Consider the following 19,480-nt stretch of genomic DNA (forward strand, 5'->3'; position numbering starts at 1 on the left):
ATTTAGCTTTACTAGGTCAATGGTCAAAACAATAAAATTGCAGTTCAAGGTTTACAAATGTAAAATACTGTACTTGGGGAGAAGAAATCGGAATATCATCATCAGTTCTGGGTTGGCAAAGCCTTAAAAACCGAAGGATTTAGGGATAGTAATTTTTGACAGCTTTCCCTACTGCCTCGCTCTTCTGGTGACTAATTTTAAAGCTAACAGTATGTTGGGCTGTATAGCTAGAGGTCCAACCAGTAGGAAGAGGGAGATTGTGATCCCGCTGTATAGAGCTCTAGTGAGACCACGTCTGGAATACTGTGTCCAGTTCTGGAGACCTTACCTACAATAAAATATTGATAAAATAGAACATGTCCAAAGACGGGCTACAAAAAATAGTGGATAGTCTGTAGCATAAAACCTTTTAGGAAAGACTTAAAGGGAACCTGTCATAGAGGACGCGGGCACAGAGCCCGTCTGCAGCCCCCGGATACTTACCCTTTTCGGTGAGTCCCGCTCCTGGAGCCAACCTCGGGACAAAGATAATGTCCAAAAGTGATCCAGCGCGACAGCCGTCCTTAGTAAAATCCACTTTTATTTAGTTCAGACAAAGATAAAAAATCCAACAGATGGACAATGCGACATGTTTCGACGTAAACATCTTAATCATTGCAATGATTAAGACGTTTACGACGAAACATGTCGCATTGTCCATCTGTTGGGTTTTTTATCTTTGTCTGAACTAAATAAAAGTGGATTTTACTAAGGACGGCTGTCTCACTGGATCACTTTTGGACATTTCATTTGACCAGCCCTGTGAGTTCCTGGGCACTAGCGACGCCTCCTACACTTTCCACCTCATCCATCTAGGAGAAGGTCCACACCAAGTGTTACAGGCATGTATATGGTTGTAGCGTTTTTTTTTTTTGTTTTTTTTTTTATCCGGGCCAAAGATATCAGCGAATGGAGCCGTCATTCTCTATGGGCATCGGACTCATCTCTGCAGCGCGCGCACTACTTCGGGCGCTGATATCTTTGTCCCGGGACTGGCTCTAGGAGCGGGACTCGTTGGAAAGGGTAAGTATCCGGGGTGGCACAGGGGGTTCAGGCAGGTTCCCCTTAAAGTGGCTGTACCCACAGTCTGACCCGACCCCCCACCCCCTCCCCCCAAAACCGCTTCTACCATCAGATAGTTGCTTTTAATCCAAGATCTGTCCTGGGGTCCGTTTAGCAGGTGATGCAGTTATTGTCCTAAAAAAACAACTTTTAAACTTGCATTCCTGTATCAAATTGGCATGGCCTAGAGTGTGTATGCCCTAGGATTGCAACACCCCTCCGTCCTTCCTCATTACTAGGCACACCCCTGGGCAGGATTTTTCCTGTACATCACCTGTCTGAACACTGCACAGGTGCCTTAACAATCCAGCTCATGTGCAGTGTTCACACAGGTGATGAATAGGAGAAATTGTTCTAGGGACGTTCCTAATGATGAGGGCAGGGAGGAGATACAGAGGGGTGTCGCAATCCTAGGACATGGGTACTTCAGGCCACGCCAATTTGAGACAGGGCTGCAAGTTTAAAAGTTTTTTAGGACAATAATAACTCCATTACCTGCCAAACAGACCCAAGGACAGATCTTGGATTAAAAGCAGCTATCCGAAGGTACAAGCAGGGGTGTGGGGGGGGGGGGGGGTTGTCAGATTGTAGGTACAGAGTTGTTTTAAAGAGGCTGCTCGTCCACTTTTTCTTATTGGACTAGAGAATAATTTCCCTTAGTTGTTTCCTCCATCTTTTTTCTGCCTCTGTGTCCTCGGGCATCCTCTGTTGCTGCTCCTTGGGTTTATGTTAGCTTACTTAAAGAACTTCCAGATCACAGGGGTCAGCAGTGACATCACAGCACAGCTGTGCAAGCCTATAGCTCCATCCTCTCCTCTCAATCTAGCTTCACCTACTCTACCCATAGGCAGGGAAATGTCTGTCTCGGTGGTTAGTGCTGTTCCCTCGCAAAGCTGGGATCTTTGGTTCAAATGTAGCTATAGAGGGGTTTTTTTCTTCATATACAATAGTTAAGTGCTGTGTAAAGTAAAGAAACCATATGCATGTAGACAGAGCCGGATTATGGCTGCTGGAGACTCCACTATTTTATACCATGTTATATCTGCAACCACTGCAGTTTCTGTCAATTAGTTATATTATCAGATAAAACATTCATAACTCCAGCAAAATAGTTTCTGTTGTAGGACCACAAACTGTATCTATACTTAGATAATAAGAAAGGAAATAATATAAGGGCACACTAGACCAGAGAGTCTTTTTCTGCTAGCAATTTGTGTTTCAGTAGGAAATTTAAAGCAAATTTTATTTTAATATATTCTGGTAACGGTAAAAAGAACACACAATTCCACAAATATATATATATATATAAAAAAAATGTTTCACTTTGTTCACAGCCTGGGCAGACAATGCGAACGCTTGTGCTAAACAATATGCGGGAACAGGAGCTCTGAAGACAGACTTTACAAGGCAAGTCAAAATGCTTCCATATAAAAAGTACATGGCTATATGCCTAATATATGTTTCAGCTGCCTAGAGTCTGTATTTGTATTTCAGGACTGGAAAACGGACACAGTGGGGGCTTTTAATGGATGGCTGGAACTCTCTTATACGATATTACAAGAACAACTTTTCTGATGGATTTAGACAGGTACTGTAGGAAATATTCACACTTATCACTGTGGATGTAAATGTCAAGCTATACTTGTAATTGATATCTGTAAAATAGCAAGTCTCTTCAGACATTTTTGTCTAGGTCTCGATAAACACTTTTTAGTTAGTTAGTTTGTCCATTTGGTTAAAATCGGAATCTGGTCATACAACATGCAGGAAGAGCACATGGGAGACCAGAAAGCGCTCAGGTTTAGGACAGGTACCGTATACTAATGACACAGATAGAGACAATGTCTTACCTAACAAGAAGCTAGGTAAATAGGCCTAAATCTCTTTTTGAAAAGTTACATTGATTGCTTTTTGTAATAGTTTTCTTTCCTTTGTTCCACTGTTTGCCACAGGGTGCATTTAGATGGTTATGTGTCTAGTGGGCGTAGTCTGGAGAAGTGCTGTTTTATGTGAAACAGCTGTCACTGAGTGATGTGCTGGCATCAGCAGGAACAGATAAAATAAGAAAACTTGCCAGCTGAATCATGAATGCCCTTCGTGCTATCTTTATTGCTCCAAACAATCAGTGATTTATGTTAGGGCCTCACCAGTGTACCAATATTACTTTGCAGTGTCTATATTTCCACTGCACTGGCACCAACAGAAATACTCCCTAGCAGAAGCAGCAGAACACCTCCCCTAGCAGCACTAAACAAATATATTCGTGCAACACCCTATAACTCCAAGTATCACATCACAGCCCTAAATACCTTTCCATAAAACCAAACAAATACCACTGTACAGCACTAGATACTTCTCCACAGCACCAAACAGATACTGCAGTGCAGCCCTAAATACCTAAACTGTCCCCAGAGGTCAGGCTGTTGCTAGTAGATGAGTAGGAGAAGTTTGAGCTAGCTAGGTGTTAACAGTTTCAGCCGAAGGCAGAGAGAGGCACAGGGGAGACAGGAACAGTGACAATGGAGTTGATTATTCCGTTGCTTAAAGGAACCTGCAGGGGACACACCAACGTAACCAACTGGTTATGTGTCAGAGAAATCTCTTTACTTGCAGCCACCTGTCTTAGTGGTTAATGACCTCTTTGTTTGGCAGTCCTGCATATAGTGCACAACCAGCATTACACAGTGGCAGTCCTTTCTTCTTTGATATGACAGTTAGTCTCAAGTTAATACATGACTGTGTTAAAAAATTGTACACCTAGTACAAGGGATGGGTGACCTCTGACTGGCATGCATTCACACCTCAGTTTAAGAGGCGCTGCTTTATAGCATTGCCAGCTGTTTTAAATTTACTTCTTAAGGGTGCGTTCACACCTACAGGATCTGCAGCAGATTTGATGCTGTGTTCAGTTATTTAAATGAAATCTGCTGCAGAAAATCAGCTGCAGATCCTGTAGGTGTGAACGCACCATAAATCTGTATGGTTTTGTAACCTTTCAGAGTTGTGACAAGGTGATTTTTAGTGCTCTCACTGCTTTAGGGTACAAACCCACTTGACGTATTTGCTGCATGAATCAGTCTTAAAAATAAGCAGGCAAAACGCAGGTTGGCTTTATACAATTGTTCTGCGTTAAAATACACAATTGCGTATTTTTGAAGCGTGAAGCTTGTTAGCAAAGCATTAGTTGTTAACAACCTGTGCGAAAAACGCATGTAGCTTCACGCTTCAAAAATACGCAATTGCGTATTTTAACGCAGAACAATTTTATAAAGCCAACCTGCGTTTTGCCTGCTTCTTTTTAAGACTGATTCACGCAGCAAATACGTCAAGTGGGTTTGTACCCTTAAAGAGTCACTGTCTTTTTTTTTTTTTTTTTGCAGAAATCAATAGTCCAGGCGATTTTAAGAAACTTTGTAATTGGGTTTATTAGCCAAATCTGCCATTATCTGCATGTAAAAAGCCTTTTCCCAGGTCCCCCCCCCCTCCTTCCTCTTTTTCATCCACTCCAAAAAATCTGAAAATTGTGACTTGTTGCATCAGACACAACCCTGTCTGCTCTAGGGAGAGGGGAGGGGGGAGGAGGAAGGAGGGAGTTAGCCGGCAGCAGAAAGCAGATAACAGAGGATTACAGGCACAGAGCTGGGTGACAGCTGTAATCTGAGCTCAGACAGGTCACTGGTGATGGTCAGAAGAGATAACGGGTGAGGGATTTGTAGATTAACTCTTTGTTGTCCTGTTTTGGTCTTTTCCTTAGCTCTCTCCATAGGAGAACAATGAAGATAGGGGGGAGAGCTTCAAACTGCTTTTTCATGATAAAAATGCATTTTTCGGATAATAAACCCAATTACAAAGTTTCTTAAAATCGCCTGGACTATTGATTTCTGCAAAAAAAAAAAAATTCACGACAGTGACGCTTTAAAGGGAATCTGTCAGCTCCTGGGCCCTACCAGAGGTGCTGACAGTGTGCTCTAGCTGGCAGCCCCCAGTGAGCATGGGGCCTTCTTGGTAATTTTCCGTGCAGAGGATTATGTACAATCTTATGTCACAGAGCAGTTGTTTGTGCCACACTTGACATGTATCCTCCTCCCTCTTAATGAATAATCAATGCTGTCCGGCCTACTGCTCGATCAGTCCTCTGTAGACAGTTTATGCCTGAAAGAAACACTCAGGTATAATTGAATCTCTTCTCCCTAATGTGTTGAATCTGTGGTCTAGGGGTAACTCGCCTGTCTAGAGACCTGCCAGCAGTTCATTCTCTGGTTCGAATGTCTTTTTTTTCTCATCATTGTATCATTTTTAAGGCTATGTTCACACACAGTATTTTTGCTCAGTATTTTGGTCAGTATTTTGCAACCAAAACCAGGAGTGGATTGAGAACACAGAAAGGCTATGTTCACACACTGTTGAAATTGAGCGGATGGCCGTCATTTAATGGCAAATATTGGATGTTGTTTTAAAATAACAGTAATTATTTGCTATTAAATGGCAGCCATCCACTCAATTTCAACAGTGTGTGAACATAGCCTTTCTGTGTTTTCAATTTACTTCTGGTTTTGGTTGCAAAATACTGACCAAAATACTGAGCAAAAATACTGTGTGTGAACATAGCCTTGAAAATGATACAATAATGAGGAATAAAAAGACTTTCGAACCAGAGAATGAACTGCTGGCAGGTCTCTAGACAGGTGAGTTACCCCTAGACCACAGATTCAACACATTAGGGTGAAGAAGAGATTCAATTATACCTGAGTGTTTCTTTCAGACATAAACTGCCTACAGAGGACTGATCGAGCAGGAGGCCAGACAGCATTGATTATTCATGAAGAGTGACGAGGATGCATGTCAAGTGTGGCACGAACAACTGCTCTGTGACATAAGATTGTACATAATCCGCTGCACGGAAAATTACCAAAAAGGCCCCATGCTCACTGGGGGCTGCCAGCTAGAGCACACTGTCAGCACCTCAGGTAGGGCCCAGGAGCTGACAGATTCCCTTTGAGTTTCTGAAAAACGCACTCCATATTGTACAGCTATTTTTCCGTATTCTGCTTTTGAGGGGACCGTACCAGAGCCGGGCCAGTCAAAGCATAAACCTCTCTGTACACTGAACTGAACTGGCTGGCATTGTGCTTGGTGTTCTACTGTAAATGTTTTGTACTGTAATAGTGTTCTACTGTAAATGGCATGTGGGCTGGGCTTGCATGGATCTGTGTGAGCAGCAGAGTTTACTGCTATATATATCAGTAATACAGCACTGGCCCAATTAGATAAGGTTGGTTGGGGAAAAGTTGGCGGTCACTGTTTAGCAGTCTGTTTCTGAGCCACTTACTTATGGCTTCTTTATGTTACACAGAATATCTTCATATTACACTGCTGCTCATATGTAATCAACCAGGAAGAGAACAGCCCAGATATCCCTCCACACAGTGGACTCTTCCAGCTCAGAAACAGACTGCTAAACAGTGACCGCCAACTTTTCCCCAACCAACCTTATCTAATTGGGCCAGTGCTGTATTACTGATATATGAAGGAAATGCTTCACACTTTCTAACTAAGTGTATGGGAGAAAGTGTTTTTCTGGTTGTTATAAATCAGCGCCTTAAATTGATAGAAAGTAAAATATATTAAAGAGGACCGGTCACCCCCCATGCCGGGGTGACAGGCTCCCGACCCCCCGTTAGAGCCCCCTATACTCACGTGATCCCGCTGGGTCCCGCTTCCTGAGCCGGTCAGGTCACGGAGATATCAGCGCCTGAAGCCCGGCGCGTGCGCTGACAGGAGAGTCCGATGCCCATAGAGAATGACGGAGCATCGGACTCCCCATTCATTCTCTATGAGCGTCGGACACTCCTGTCAGTGTGTGTGTGTATATATGTGCTGGGAGTTGTAGTGCTGGTAAATTTCTCTTGCTGGTGGACTAAGGTTTGCTTTGCGAATTTTGCTGTAAAAATTCACAGACATCGCAAAATTTATATTTTTTAAAGGTTTGCTAATCTTTAATTGTGGTCTATATAGATCACTGACCAGTAATCAGGTGTCAGTAAATAAAATAAAAAAAATAAAAAACAGTCACCTTGTCTATCTAGTATAAAGAAGTCTGTGATACTCAGGGATGTCAAAAACGCAATATAATTTTTTCTTTTTTTTTCCTGTTCAGGATTCAATTGATCTGTTTCTTGGAAATTATTCAGTTGAAGAAGTCTATTCTACAAGTCCTTTACAAATTCAGAAAGATTTGAAGTTTTTAGCTGTAAGTTTGTAATCTTTGTCATTGGTCACACAATCTGTAATAGAACACAATATGCAACTCTATGAAAAAAGGCAGCACTTACTACTTCAATGAAATACACATTCTTTATTTTTAGTACATTTAAAATTGTCATAGGTTGGGGTAAATGTATAGCATTTGAGCTGCCTAGGCAACAGGTACCAAAGATGCTGTTTACAACCTGTGAATATTTTTAACCCCTTTACTCAGAAGCCACTTTTGGCATTGAGGACCAAGTCATATTTTTTTAAATCTTACTAGTTTATTTTTATGTCCTGCCGGGTTCCAGGCTGCCCACACTCTGCCACTGTCAGCGATTTCAAAACATCTTGCCACATGCCATTCCCTCAGGAATTGGAAGCTCACCATAGCCAGTATAGAGCCTATGCTGAGCTTCCATTTCACAATGGGAATGGTGTATTACTGGTGGTTTTGAAATCGCAAAGAGCAGGTGGCCCGGAACCCAACAGCGGCTGTTGAACAGGACAGGTAAGTATATATTATTAACATCAGCTCTGACTGCATAGTTATGTGTAATCTGATCCTTGACACCCCCATTAAACTTATGTAATTGATTCTGAAATGTTTTAGCAGCAAATTTTTTACCTTACGTAACCTAAAGCCTTATTCCCACGTTCTTTGCACTGTCCCTAAATACAGACAATGTGTTAGGGAATGAGTAAGGAGCTCCCAGCATCATCATTCATAATGATGTCAGGAGTTCCCAATAATTTAAAATCTTCCTGCTGCTATACTACAGCACAAAGTTTTAAACTGATTGGAACTTTCGGCATCATAATAAATCTGTGATTTTCAGACCGTCCAGTCATGACAACACCACCTGGAGATTGATTCCCATTAGTCCTAATAGGAACAGGAAACACGAGAAGTTAAAAAGATTCCCACCCCACTTCACCCTCAGTGTTTTCCTGTACCTATCAGGACATAGCACATGAGGTCTTACCTCCTCCTGGTCCTCACGGCAGGATCAGTTCCCGGTTGGGGTGCAGTCAGGCAGGCGAGGACATCCGGCAAGTCTCCTGTTCTCCTCTAAAGCCTGCATCGGGTCGTGCGGTAATGGTGCCTCCTTATCCCATCTCTCCCCGCTGCCACGCTCCCAGAGTTTAAGCAGCGGGGTTGGAGCACTGGTAATCCCAGTAGCCGGGCCGTGGGCACATGTGTGTGATTTTCCCTGGCTTCTCCCGGAGCGTGCGTGGCATCTGACATTACGCGTTGCGCTGCGCAATGCATCCTGGGACCAGAAGCTCCTCCCAAAGATGGCGCCGCCCACCAAAGAACGCTAGGCCGGGTCACTGGAGGGTGAGCTTGCGCCGTATGGCACCAAATTCAAGATGGTCTTAGGTTTGATGCAAATAAAAGGAAGAACAGATCACTGCTTCTTTCTCTGCCTCCATCGCTATGGATGCTCCCCGCTCTGAATCTGTGGAGCAGGCCTTCTCTGCCAGCCTAGTGAGTAGCTGACCATAGCACATCTTTTTTTGAAGGGACTGTAATCACAGAACGTGTTAATTTCCCCCACAGGAGCGACAATCACATACAATAACAGAAGCAATAATTGGGTACACTAAGGGTCAATTTACACAGAAGGATTATCTGACAGATTATCTGCCAAAGATTTGAAGCCAAAGCCAGGAATGGATTTGAAAAGGGGAGAAATCTCAGTCTTTCCTTTATGACCTAATCTCTGTTTATAGTCTGTTCCTGGCTTTGGCTTCAAATCTTTGGCAGTTAATCTGTCAGATAATCTTTCTGTGTAAATGGACCCTAACATGAGCAATGATGTACAGCAAGAGGGGACAGAGCAATGATGTACAGCAAGAGGGGACAGGGACAACTATCGGGTACAACATTCCTCCCACACTCCGCAAGCAGTGTAGAGCAGAGACAGACATGGTGTGAGAAGCCTGAAAAAAAGCCACTATACATTTATACATTTTATAAAATATAACTTTATTCACAACAACATGTTTTACACACAGGGGAAAAGAGTAGCCATGTGCATAAATTTAATAAAGTACTATAAAGATAGAAGACTAGTATTCGGAAGTAAGGGCCCTAGTTATCTGACAGATTTTTGCAACCAAAGCAAAGTTGTTCCAGACTATAAACAGAAAACGGGTCATAAAGGAAAGACTGAGATTTCTCCTCACTTCAAATCCATTCCTGGCTTTGGCAGTAAGATAATCTGTTGGTGTAATAGGGCCCTAAATACTGCAAAGAGAAAAGGCATGTGCGCAAAATCTGATAACCATTAAAAAGAGAGTTCCCAATTACACAAATGCAAACTATCACATATAGCTGTATTGTACTTACTGTTTGTCAAAATTCATCTGCCAAAAATAAAGTGTAAGTGTATACATTCTGAACAATGGCCATACAGCAATATATCCCCCTCAAAAAGTAATTCACGTGTAGTGTTTTTAGCTGCATGTTTTTTTTATGCTGCCTGGTTTTTGGCTTTATTCCTGCATGTCTTTGGGCTTCAAACTTGAGACAAAATGTGTGGCATCAAAAATATGCAGCTGAAAATACTGCATGTATTTGATTTAAATTTGCATACATTTTTTTTTCATTCATGTTTTGTAACCTATTTTTTTATAAATATTTTTACTTCTCGTCTCTTTATTTTTAGTTGCCAATTATTATGGTGGTTGCATTTTCGATGTGCATTATCTGTCTACTCATGGCTGGTAAGTGAGCTGTACTGTATTTTTTCAGAATTGTGTTATGCGAAGGGAACGTGTAATCAGAAAATGAGTTTTTGTTTGAAGGGAACCAATGAGCCCAATTGGGCTGATTTGGTTCCCTGGAGCACAGCTCCTGTGCAGCTCACTGCACATATTAGCCACGGCTGCAGCAGCAGCTTTAGGGTATGTGCACACTGAGTAAATAGGACGGAAAGTCCGTCACGTAATCCGGCGCTCATGCCCGCTCGCGGACAGCGGCTGGCGCGCGTGTCTCCGCCTTTGCCATAGACTCCCTTCTATGCACGGGTGGGTTCCTTCCTCCGCCCAAAGAATGATCAAGAAAGGAATCTGCCCGTGCATAGAATAAAGTAAATCACATATTGTCAGAGTGGAATTTTGCCTTTATATTTGTTATAAGAATTGTGTAACCATATAAAAGAGCAGAAAGATAACAATTACAAAGATGCAATACAATGTAAAACACTCAACAATAAACATTACACTACACAAAACGAACATATTACATTTCCAACAATATGAAATACAACCATAGTTACCACATCTCTTACACACAGTTCTCCATCACAGTAGCAGCCCCTCCAGGTCTGATCACTCCTTTCCATGTGACATCCTTTCCTTTTCCTGTCCCCTCCTTCTCCCTTCCTCTCCATGAGCCATACATAGTACTTTTATACCATTGTTTCCCCCTGTTCTCGCAGGCGTGTCGTCTCTACTTTGTTGACCCAAAACCCTTTGATCCCTAGAGACAATTTGCCAATTGGTAATAGTATTATCTTGCATCTGTAAACCCTCTACCTGTGACACCAGGTGACAATCTGATTGCGAGAATCTGGGCATACAATGGGTATTTAGCCTGCATAGACTCATAGCTTGCATATGTAACAATGGACTCATAGCCTGCATATGTAACAATACACATACATATATACAGATGTAGCCTGTGTCAACTTGATCACAATGAGTGTGTGTGTGTGTGTGTGTGTGTGTGTGTGTGTGTGTGTGCACCTGTGTATGTATGTGCTTGTATATAGGTGTGCATGTAGTGTCTGTATCAGGGCTGGGGAGTCGGTAAGCGTCAGGTCCGACTCCTGAATTTTATCAGGGACCAACTCAGACTGCAGCTCCTTCATAAATGGCCAGTCAGACATCGGGGGAGTTATTAATTACACTGGAATAAGGTAGATCTGGCCCAGCAGCTTCTGTGTAATGTCCTACATGATCCTGGGGCGACTGCTGAGTGAATAAGGGAAAGATATAAAGCAGATTCTCCTCTTTCGTGTGTGCGGTGGTTTTTAGCTAGTCTCCAGCCACCATGTCATGAACAACTCGAAATTAGATTAGATGGAGCAGGTGGTCTTTTCCTGCAGACAGTGTTCTAGATTTCTAACTAAATATTTACCATACATAAAGGAAAACTGCTAACAATGCCAGATACCTGTGATATAGAGGTCAGCAATAACAATATAGTGGGGTTGGCCATAGTGATATAGAGGGATCAGCTAGGCCCAGATTTATCAGCATTTTGTCAGCATCCCAGTTCCTGAATCATGGCACCTCCACAAAAACTACCCACTCAGCCAGTCAGTGACTGCAGCTGTGCCTTGCCTCAGTCTCTGGCTGGCTGGGCATTTGTGAGTGGGGCCGTGACATCACAGGATCAGGAGCCTGGCGGGGGACCATGAGCCATGATGTTGCACTGCAGGGGCACAGGGACAGGTAAATAGGAATCCTTTATTATGATCCCACCACCCCCTTGAATTTTCACTGTTACCAAGAATACCCCTTTAATTTCTGCCCCTCTCTGTAATACACACACAGCCTGCTGCAGCCATAACACATGCACATAGCTTGCTGCAGCCATAGAGCACACACACATACACACAGCCTGCTGCAGCCATAACACACACAGAGCCTGCTGCAGCCATAACACACACACACACACACCTGCAGCCATAGCACACTGAAGAAAAGCACACAGTCTTTTCCCAGTGAGAAAACACCACATTGAGGACAGATTTTACAGCATCACTACTTCTCGGCGAGGACGACTTCTCCTACTCTATATTACACAGGATATCTTCATATTACACTGCTGCTCAAATACAGGTATCCAGCATCCACAAAGAGAATTGCATAGATCTCCCCCCACACAATGGACGTTTCCAGCTCAGAAACAAACTGCCAAATAGTGACCACCAACTTTTCCATGACCACCTTAATCTATAAGGGCCAGTGCTTTATTACTGATATAAGGAGGAAATGCTTCACCCTTTCTAACTAAATGTATGTGAGAAAGTGTTTTTCTGGTTGTTATAAATAAGGTCCTTAAATTGATGGAACAAAAAATATATGAGGAACATTTTATTATATTATTATTGTTTCGCCCAACATTTTTCCGACTGCAACTCCACAGCCCTGGTCTGTATCTGTATATGCATGTGCGTAATTGTGTATGTCTGCATACGAGACTCTGTATGGCCATTTAAATAGTTTTTCATAGCAAGTGTAACCACAGAACAGGGTACACTGTTCAGCCTGTGATGAGAGAAATTCCATACCCTTCTTGCTGCCCAGTGTCATTATTTCCAATACTGAAATTTCTTGCACAGTTTACAAAACATTACACAGCTCAATAGTCATGCTGCCAGGGCTGCAACAAAAATTGCTAGATGTGATTCATAAGGCCCTAGCATTAAAGCGGTACTCCAGCGGGGGGGCACTTTTTCGCTGGGACCGGGGAGGAGGTGGCCGAGGGAAAAGACGTCCACTCACCTCCCCGGTTCCAGGTCTCAGGTCCGCTCAGCCAGTCAGTGAAGGAGGCGGGATCCGTTTCAAGTCCGATCAGATCCCGCCTCCTTCACTGAGTGGCTGAGTGGACCTGAGACGTCACGTCTCGGGCCCGCATCAGACACCCGGAAGCGGACGGAATCGGGCACCCGAGCGCCGCGATGCGGGACCCGCCGCTGGAACCTGGGGGGTGAGTGGACGTCTTTTCCCTCGGCCACCTCCTCCCCGATCCCAGCGAAAAAGTCCCTTCCCGCTGGAGTACCCCTTTAATCAGCCATAGACCACACATCTTCTATTAGATGTGAAATATGCAGCCACGGCAGAATTTTTTTCTGATCACTTTATAGTGAGCAAACAGCAGACGAGCTAACGTTTGGTGATTTTTCAGCTGATCCTGTTACACAGGGCGATATTTGCCTTATTGACAGGCCCTGGATGACTCTACAACTCTTCAGAACATTACATTACACCAAGGTCAATAGGATGTGTCTGGTGTACAATTGCTGCTGCTGTGCCTCGCAGTGCTCTTATAAGAAGATAACCCCCATGCTTTGTTGTCCTGCTGTGCTCTTCATAGGCTTATTCAGGCTCAGTAGAGAACACAGAGGGGGAAGTGTGGTCACTATAATAATATAAGGATGGGATCACCTTCCAGAGCAGTGAGCATGAGAGCAAAACTAGGGGGTTTGTCCTCTTACAGTTGCATTGTAAGGCACAGCAAAAGCAATTGTAACACACACACACAAACTTTCTAATACAGTAGACTTTAAAAAAAAAAAAAAAGAAAGAAAAAAGTGACCCCTTTAAATGAGTTATCCAGCCATTAAAATCCATTTATATGTTACTGTTTTTATTTAAAACAAATATTACAGGATACTTGTTTTACATTCCGTCTTTATATTTAACTCATGTTTATTGTGAAATGAGTTGTTGGTAACATAATACTCTTGTATATCTTTTTGTATTTGTCTTCTGTATTTTATTTTGTTTGTTTTTTTAAATTAGTTAAAACTTTGAAAAAGTAAAACATAACAAATTTGGTCAGTATCCAACTCCGTTATGAGTCTAAGGATATGACAGGGAAAATACCAAAGCCAGGTATCCATTCACAGACAGCTGTTTCAGGGTGTTGCCCCTCTTTATTACAAACATCTTATCCTTAACACTATGCTCCCCCGGTGTCCTCCTGCAGAGTCTTTGGGTCCCCAGCAGCTGCTGCCATTTTCGAGACAGTCTTAGCAGTGACAGCCTGCTAAGCCAATTACTGGCTACGGTACTGTCATTGTCCTGTCTCAGTCAGTGATTGCCTGAGCAGACTGTCACTGCTGAGACAAGTTCGTCTTGGAAGTGGCGGCCATCTGTGGTCAGCGGGGTATCTGGAGAAGACGCAGCTGGGAGACTATGGAAAGGTAAGGTTAAGATAATGTTTTATAGAAGTGCAGCAACAGATTTTTTTCATGCAGAATAACCCCTTTAATAAAGGAAGTATGAGAAATCTGCATTTACAGACCTAAATTGTAATGTAAAATTTTAAAAAAACAACAGATGAAGGTAGACAGTTAGAAACTGTGTGATTATGGAGTTCTGTGGATAGGAGATTTGGAATACCCCTCTAACATATAAAAGCGTGTAAGAGTTATATCCTTTTGCTAAATATATGTCTGCTCAGTGCCAATTAGGTACCATTAATACTGCATTAAATGTACCTTTTCTTTGTATGCATAAAATGTACTAATGTACAATATTTGCTTCTTAAAGGTGAAACATGGACTGAGACTATGGCCTATGTTCTGTTCTGGGGTACTGCTAGCATTGGAACAGCCACAATTATCCTTTACAATGGCAAAGACTTTGTTGATGCCCCAAAACTAGTGCAAAAAGAGAAGATGGACTGAATTTGTATTTGTTCAAAGCATCTTGGCAGTGGTCACTCCACAAGCCAAAACTGGAGTCTTTACTAATCTGCTTTCAATTACATTGTTGATCTTCCTAATGTTGACATTGGTTCGAAATGATCAAAAGCAATTATTTTTTATGCCATGGGCATAAAGGTGCAATGGTATTATACTATATGATATGGAGCACAATATACACTCAAATAATGACAAGCTTTTCTGTGTGTATTTTTCCAATGATTTTCATCATACATTCAACACCTTTACAGGAGATGAGACCTTATCTTAACGGGAACCTGTCACCAAGGAAATGCTTTCTAATCTATAGACATCATGTTATAGAGAAGGAAGAGCTGAGCAGATTGATATATATCTTTGTGGGAAAAGATTCCGTGTAACTTTTTGATATTAATCCCTGAACATTCTGTGTTAAGGAGTCCAGTGAACAGTGTCAGTACTCACTGGATTACTTAGCATGCAAACATCAGAGATTTCAATCAATACAAGTTATATTAAATCTTTTCCCATAAAGATATATCAATCTGCACAGCTCCTTCTGCTCTATAACATGATGCTGATAGCTTAGGTAGCATTTTCATGGTGACAGGTTCCCTTTTAAGCATTTTAAAGTTAATAGTAATAGAAAATGAAACTTCATTTTTCATTCTATGCCTTGCAGTTGTTTAATTTTACATTTAAAGCGTCACTGTAGTTATAACTTTTAAAATCTAAATCATCAGTAGATGTGATATAAAGCAAGTTTGCCATATACATTCTTTTTTTTTTTTTTATATCATGGAAAACAGCACTTCCTGTTTTCTGTGGAAAACAAAAGTCAAAAAACAGGAAGTCCTGTGTATCCCAGGACATCTGAGCGCTCACAGAGAGAAGGTAGTCATGTGACTGATAGACACATTGTGCCACTCTGTACTGGCCGGAATTCCTGTTTTTTTTTTTTTTTGTTTTTTTTTTCAACCAGCACAAGTCAGAAAATCTGCCTTCAGGAGACCTGGATTTATGGTAAGTTCAGCTTTGTTTTACAGCATGATAACAACACCAAAAAAAATAATGAATGTATATTGCAAACTTGCTTTTTTTCACATGTACTGTTGGTTTAGATTTTGAAAGTTATAATGACAGTGATACTTTAGTAAATAAAAGCATGATAAAGACATACTTGTCTGACTGTGATATGCACAGTAAAAGTGTAGTTGTCACAAAAAAAAAATTCTTTGTCAGATAAATGTCAAAAGTTTTTATTGGTAGGGTCTGTCAAGACAACGAGTTGGGAGATATAAGCACTGCTGCACACCTCTCTCTGCTCTGTGTCTATGTGATGCGATGGATATGTTTACCTTATGCGGCCATCTTGGTGACATGTTGCTGGAAGGAAACACATTGAGTGAAGACTTCTTAGTTCATTCTTCTGATCACAGTAAATGCATTCAGACCTTGACAGATAAAATCTTTTATGTCATAGCATCGATTTTTTTTCGTTTTGTTTTGTTTTTGTTTCAAAAATTTGATATATAATAATCGTAATAACTTGCCTAATAAACCTTATGGCCTAAGAGCAAATTAAAATTATATATCTCGAGTACAGTGCATAAGGGGTGTGCAACCATATTCCACATATAATTTTATTTTTTATTTTATTTTTTTAAGAATTACTCCACTATTGCCCAAACCAACCCTCCACCCCACCCCCTGGCTGCACGCTGGTACATATACTCACGCGAGAGATTGCTTTCCTGCAGCACAACATCTTTCTAATGCTATAATGCCATTCAAATCCGGCTTGCACCCACGTGACCTCTTCTGTGCCGTTCAGATCTTGCTGGCACCCACGTGACCTCTTGTGTGCTGTTTAAATCCTGCTGCCACCTACTTGACATCTTCTTCTCACATCTGAGGAGGCTGAAAGTCAGAGTCTTGCAGAGTCAGAGGTGATTTGAAGACACTGACTTCCAGTATTCAAAATCTTTGGTGGGGAAAGAAGAGGGGCCAAAAGACATGCAACGTAAGCGCCAGCAGGATTCAAACAACATCGGAATGGCGCTGCACCACAAGAAAGCGATCATCACGGGTGAGTATATGCGCAATAAAAAAAGCGGAGTGCTACATTAAACATTCCTCTGTTTAATGAGTGTAATAAAGATACTTTTCTTTTTCTTGACTTTTTTGTATGCCTTAATTTATAGTAGGCTGTTTTAATTTAGACTTATTGCTAGAATAGGATTGTTGGCTTTAAGAATTGTAAAATTATGCAAATAATCTGCTAGAAGTGCAAGAAAGCACATAATGTAAAATAAAAGCAAGTACTGCAAGAAACATAAGATCGTTGTTTTGCTCTATATATTATCTTGCATAACTGTCTTAAAATGGTCATTACAGTTAATGATTTATTAAATAAAATAAATGGAATGGCATTAAGTTATGTTTGTGTAAGAATTCTGAGCTAAGATGATTTTTGTTTTTGAAAAGTTCTTCCTAACAGAGCCTGTCAGTCCAGCATAAAGTAGTACGATAAAAATCAAAAGCTCTTTATAGTGTAGATCAGTCATGTCAAAATTATTTTTGTCTCGCCAAGAAAACCCAGTGATTTCCTATAGCTGGCATTAGATGCACTCACACAGATGCTTCCCTCCAGAGAGGAGCCTGCAGCAGGGTCAACTGCTTTAGGTGAGACGTCGGAGGAGGGGTTACAGTTAATAGCAGACATGGGGGAGGGGGAGCAGAGGGCTTTAATTTGTAGAAGTGGGGGAGGGGGTTTATAGTACATGTGGTGGACAGAGGGGGTTGATTAGCGGTGGCTGCTGAAGTTGGATAAAGCCCTAAGGCTATGTGGAAAACATGGATATAGTCATTAGCTGTATCCATGTTTTTCAGACAACCTTAGAGCTTTATCCAAGTTCAGCAGCCACTGCTAATCAAATGCTGATCATTTGGGTTCGGATGGACTCGAACCCGAAACCGGTTCGCTCATCTCTATTCGTATTAGATCTGGTTGGGATCTAAGACAAGCTTTAGATTTCTCGAAAGGTGGGGGAGAGGGAAGTGAGAGGGGAGGTGTCGGAGGAGGAGTGAGAGGGTTGAAGGATGTGTACAGGGGGAGAAGTTAGAAGGAAAAATGGGTGCAAAAAGCAGGGTTGAGGAACCAAACATCAGAAAATCAGGTGGTTACCCCATTCTGTAACAAAGGTAGTAATCAAAAAATCGCTAAGTTTCTCCAGACATCACTGAGTAAACAAGGTGATAAAGGAGATGCATCCATGTGTGAAGATAGAACAGTCTGCGAAGACAACAGCCTGGTGTGACCGCAGGAAGTCATGCTGATCGGTCCGATGTACTAACTAAAATTCTTGATACAGTCCAGAAACTTAATAACTCAGTCTCTGAAATACTATCCCAGTTGTTTATTCGTACCGATATGGGTAAGATGGGAGAAAGGACGGAAGTTAAGACGAGGGTCTCTAAACTAGAAGATTCCCATGAGGAAATGGTTACAGACGTTAAAAATTTGAGGAAGGAATCTTGACTCTAGCATTAGAAAAATATTTGAGCTAGAGGATAGAGCTCGTAGATCCAATGTCAAGTTGATAGGGTTCCCTGAAGGGAGTGAAGGAAGAGACTGTGCTCAGTTTATATATGACTGGCTGATCTTTAATTTTGGAGATGGAGGGCTATCTAAGTTTTTTGGGGTCGAACGAACCCACAGATTACCTGCTAGGCCTAGCCCCCCCGGTGGAAAACCTAGACCTATTCTGACTAAGTTGTTGCTCCTCTGGAGTTAAACAGAGGAAAACATGAATTGTTATATAATAATAATTTGATCGCCATATATCCGGACTATTCATATGAGACAAATAAAAAAAAAAAAACAAGTTTCATTGAAGTGAAAAAAAGACTGAGGAATGCAGGCATTAAATACTCTCTTGTATACCCAGCGAGATTAAGGGTAATATATGAGGACAAATCCCAGTTTTTTTGATAAGCCTGATGTTGCTTGCCAGTGGGCAGACAGTAGGGGTTTGTTGCTGTTGCCCTTGAGGTTGGTGCAAGCGGGAGGGTGGGGGGATGACAGGTTGAGTTAGAGGTTCTGAGATGAGGGATTCGTCCTGGAGTCGGTGGAGCCATGTAGGGGTGTTTTTTAGTTGTTTTGGGGTTTTTTGCGGGGGAGGTGGGGTGGGTTGGGTGTTTTTTTTTCCCCTTCCTTTCTCCTCGTTTTCTCTCTCCTCTGGTTGTTCTCTCCCTTTCCTGCTTGTTTCTTCCCTTCTTTACACCTCTCTTATTCTTTCTTTTGTTTTGCTTCATCTCCTTTGGTTCCTCTAGGAGGTTGTTCTATTTTTACAAGAGCTCGGTGGTTGGAATAGTGTTATGATGAGTACCTGGTTTAGATACCTTATGCATATAGATTCTAAAGATAACACTATGGGTGAAATGGCTTTTGTTTTTTTGTTTTTTTAAGGAACACTTCTCCTGGTATAATTTTTGTGGGTGTGAGTGTCGGAGGGGGTGCGCACTTCTTTTTCCTATGGCTATACAGACGAGACCTAGTGAGTTGGATAATGTGCAAGATGGGTAAGATTAACCCCTTAACGACATCGGGCGTAAACTTACGCCCTCGCGCCCTGGTACTTAGCGCATCAGGGCGTAAATTTACGCCCGATGTTTCCCCGATCGCTGCGTGTTCACACACA

The 19,480-nt window shown here is 41.9% G+C and overlaps 1 protein-coding gene across 1 annotated transcript in view; it reads left to right on the top strand.

Annotated features, from left to right (window-relative positions):
• SACM1L (SAC1 like phosphatidylinositide phosphatase) overlaps positions 1–17,209 on the top strand; it is a 146,382-nt gene extending 129,173 nt beyond the window's left edge. The window contains exons 16-20 of the mRNA XM_069958554.1: positions 2,436–2,508; positions 2,596–2,689; positions 7,259–7,351; positions 10,023–10,080; positions 14,644–17,209. Of these exons, the coding sequence (XP_069814655.1) occupies positions 2,436–2,508; positions 2,596–2,689; positions 7,259–7,351; positions 10,023–10,080; positions 14,644–14,780 (455 nt within the window). The 3' untranslated portion in view covers positions 14,781–17,209. The remainder of the gene's footprint in view (positions 1–2,435; positions 2,509–2,595; positions 2,690–7,258; positions 7,352–10,022; positions 10,081–14,643) is intronic.
• Positions 17,210–19,480: the final 2,271 nt, after the last annotated feature.

Source organism: Dendropsophus ebraccatus, chromosome 2, assembly GCF_027789765.1.
Source record: "Dendropsophus ebraccatus isolate aDenEbr1 chromosome 2, aDenEbr1.pat, whole genome shotgun sequence".
Taxonomy (NCBI): Eukaryota; Metazoa; Chordata; class Amphibia; order Anura; family Hylidae; genus Dendropsophus; species Dendropsophus ebraccatus.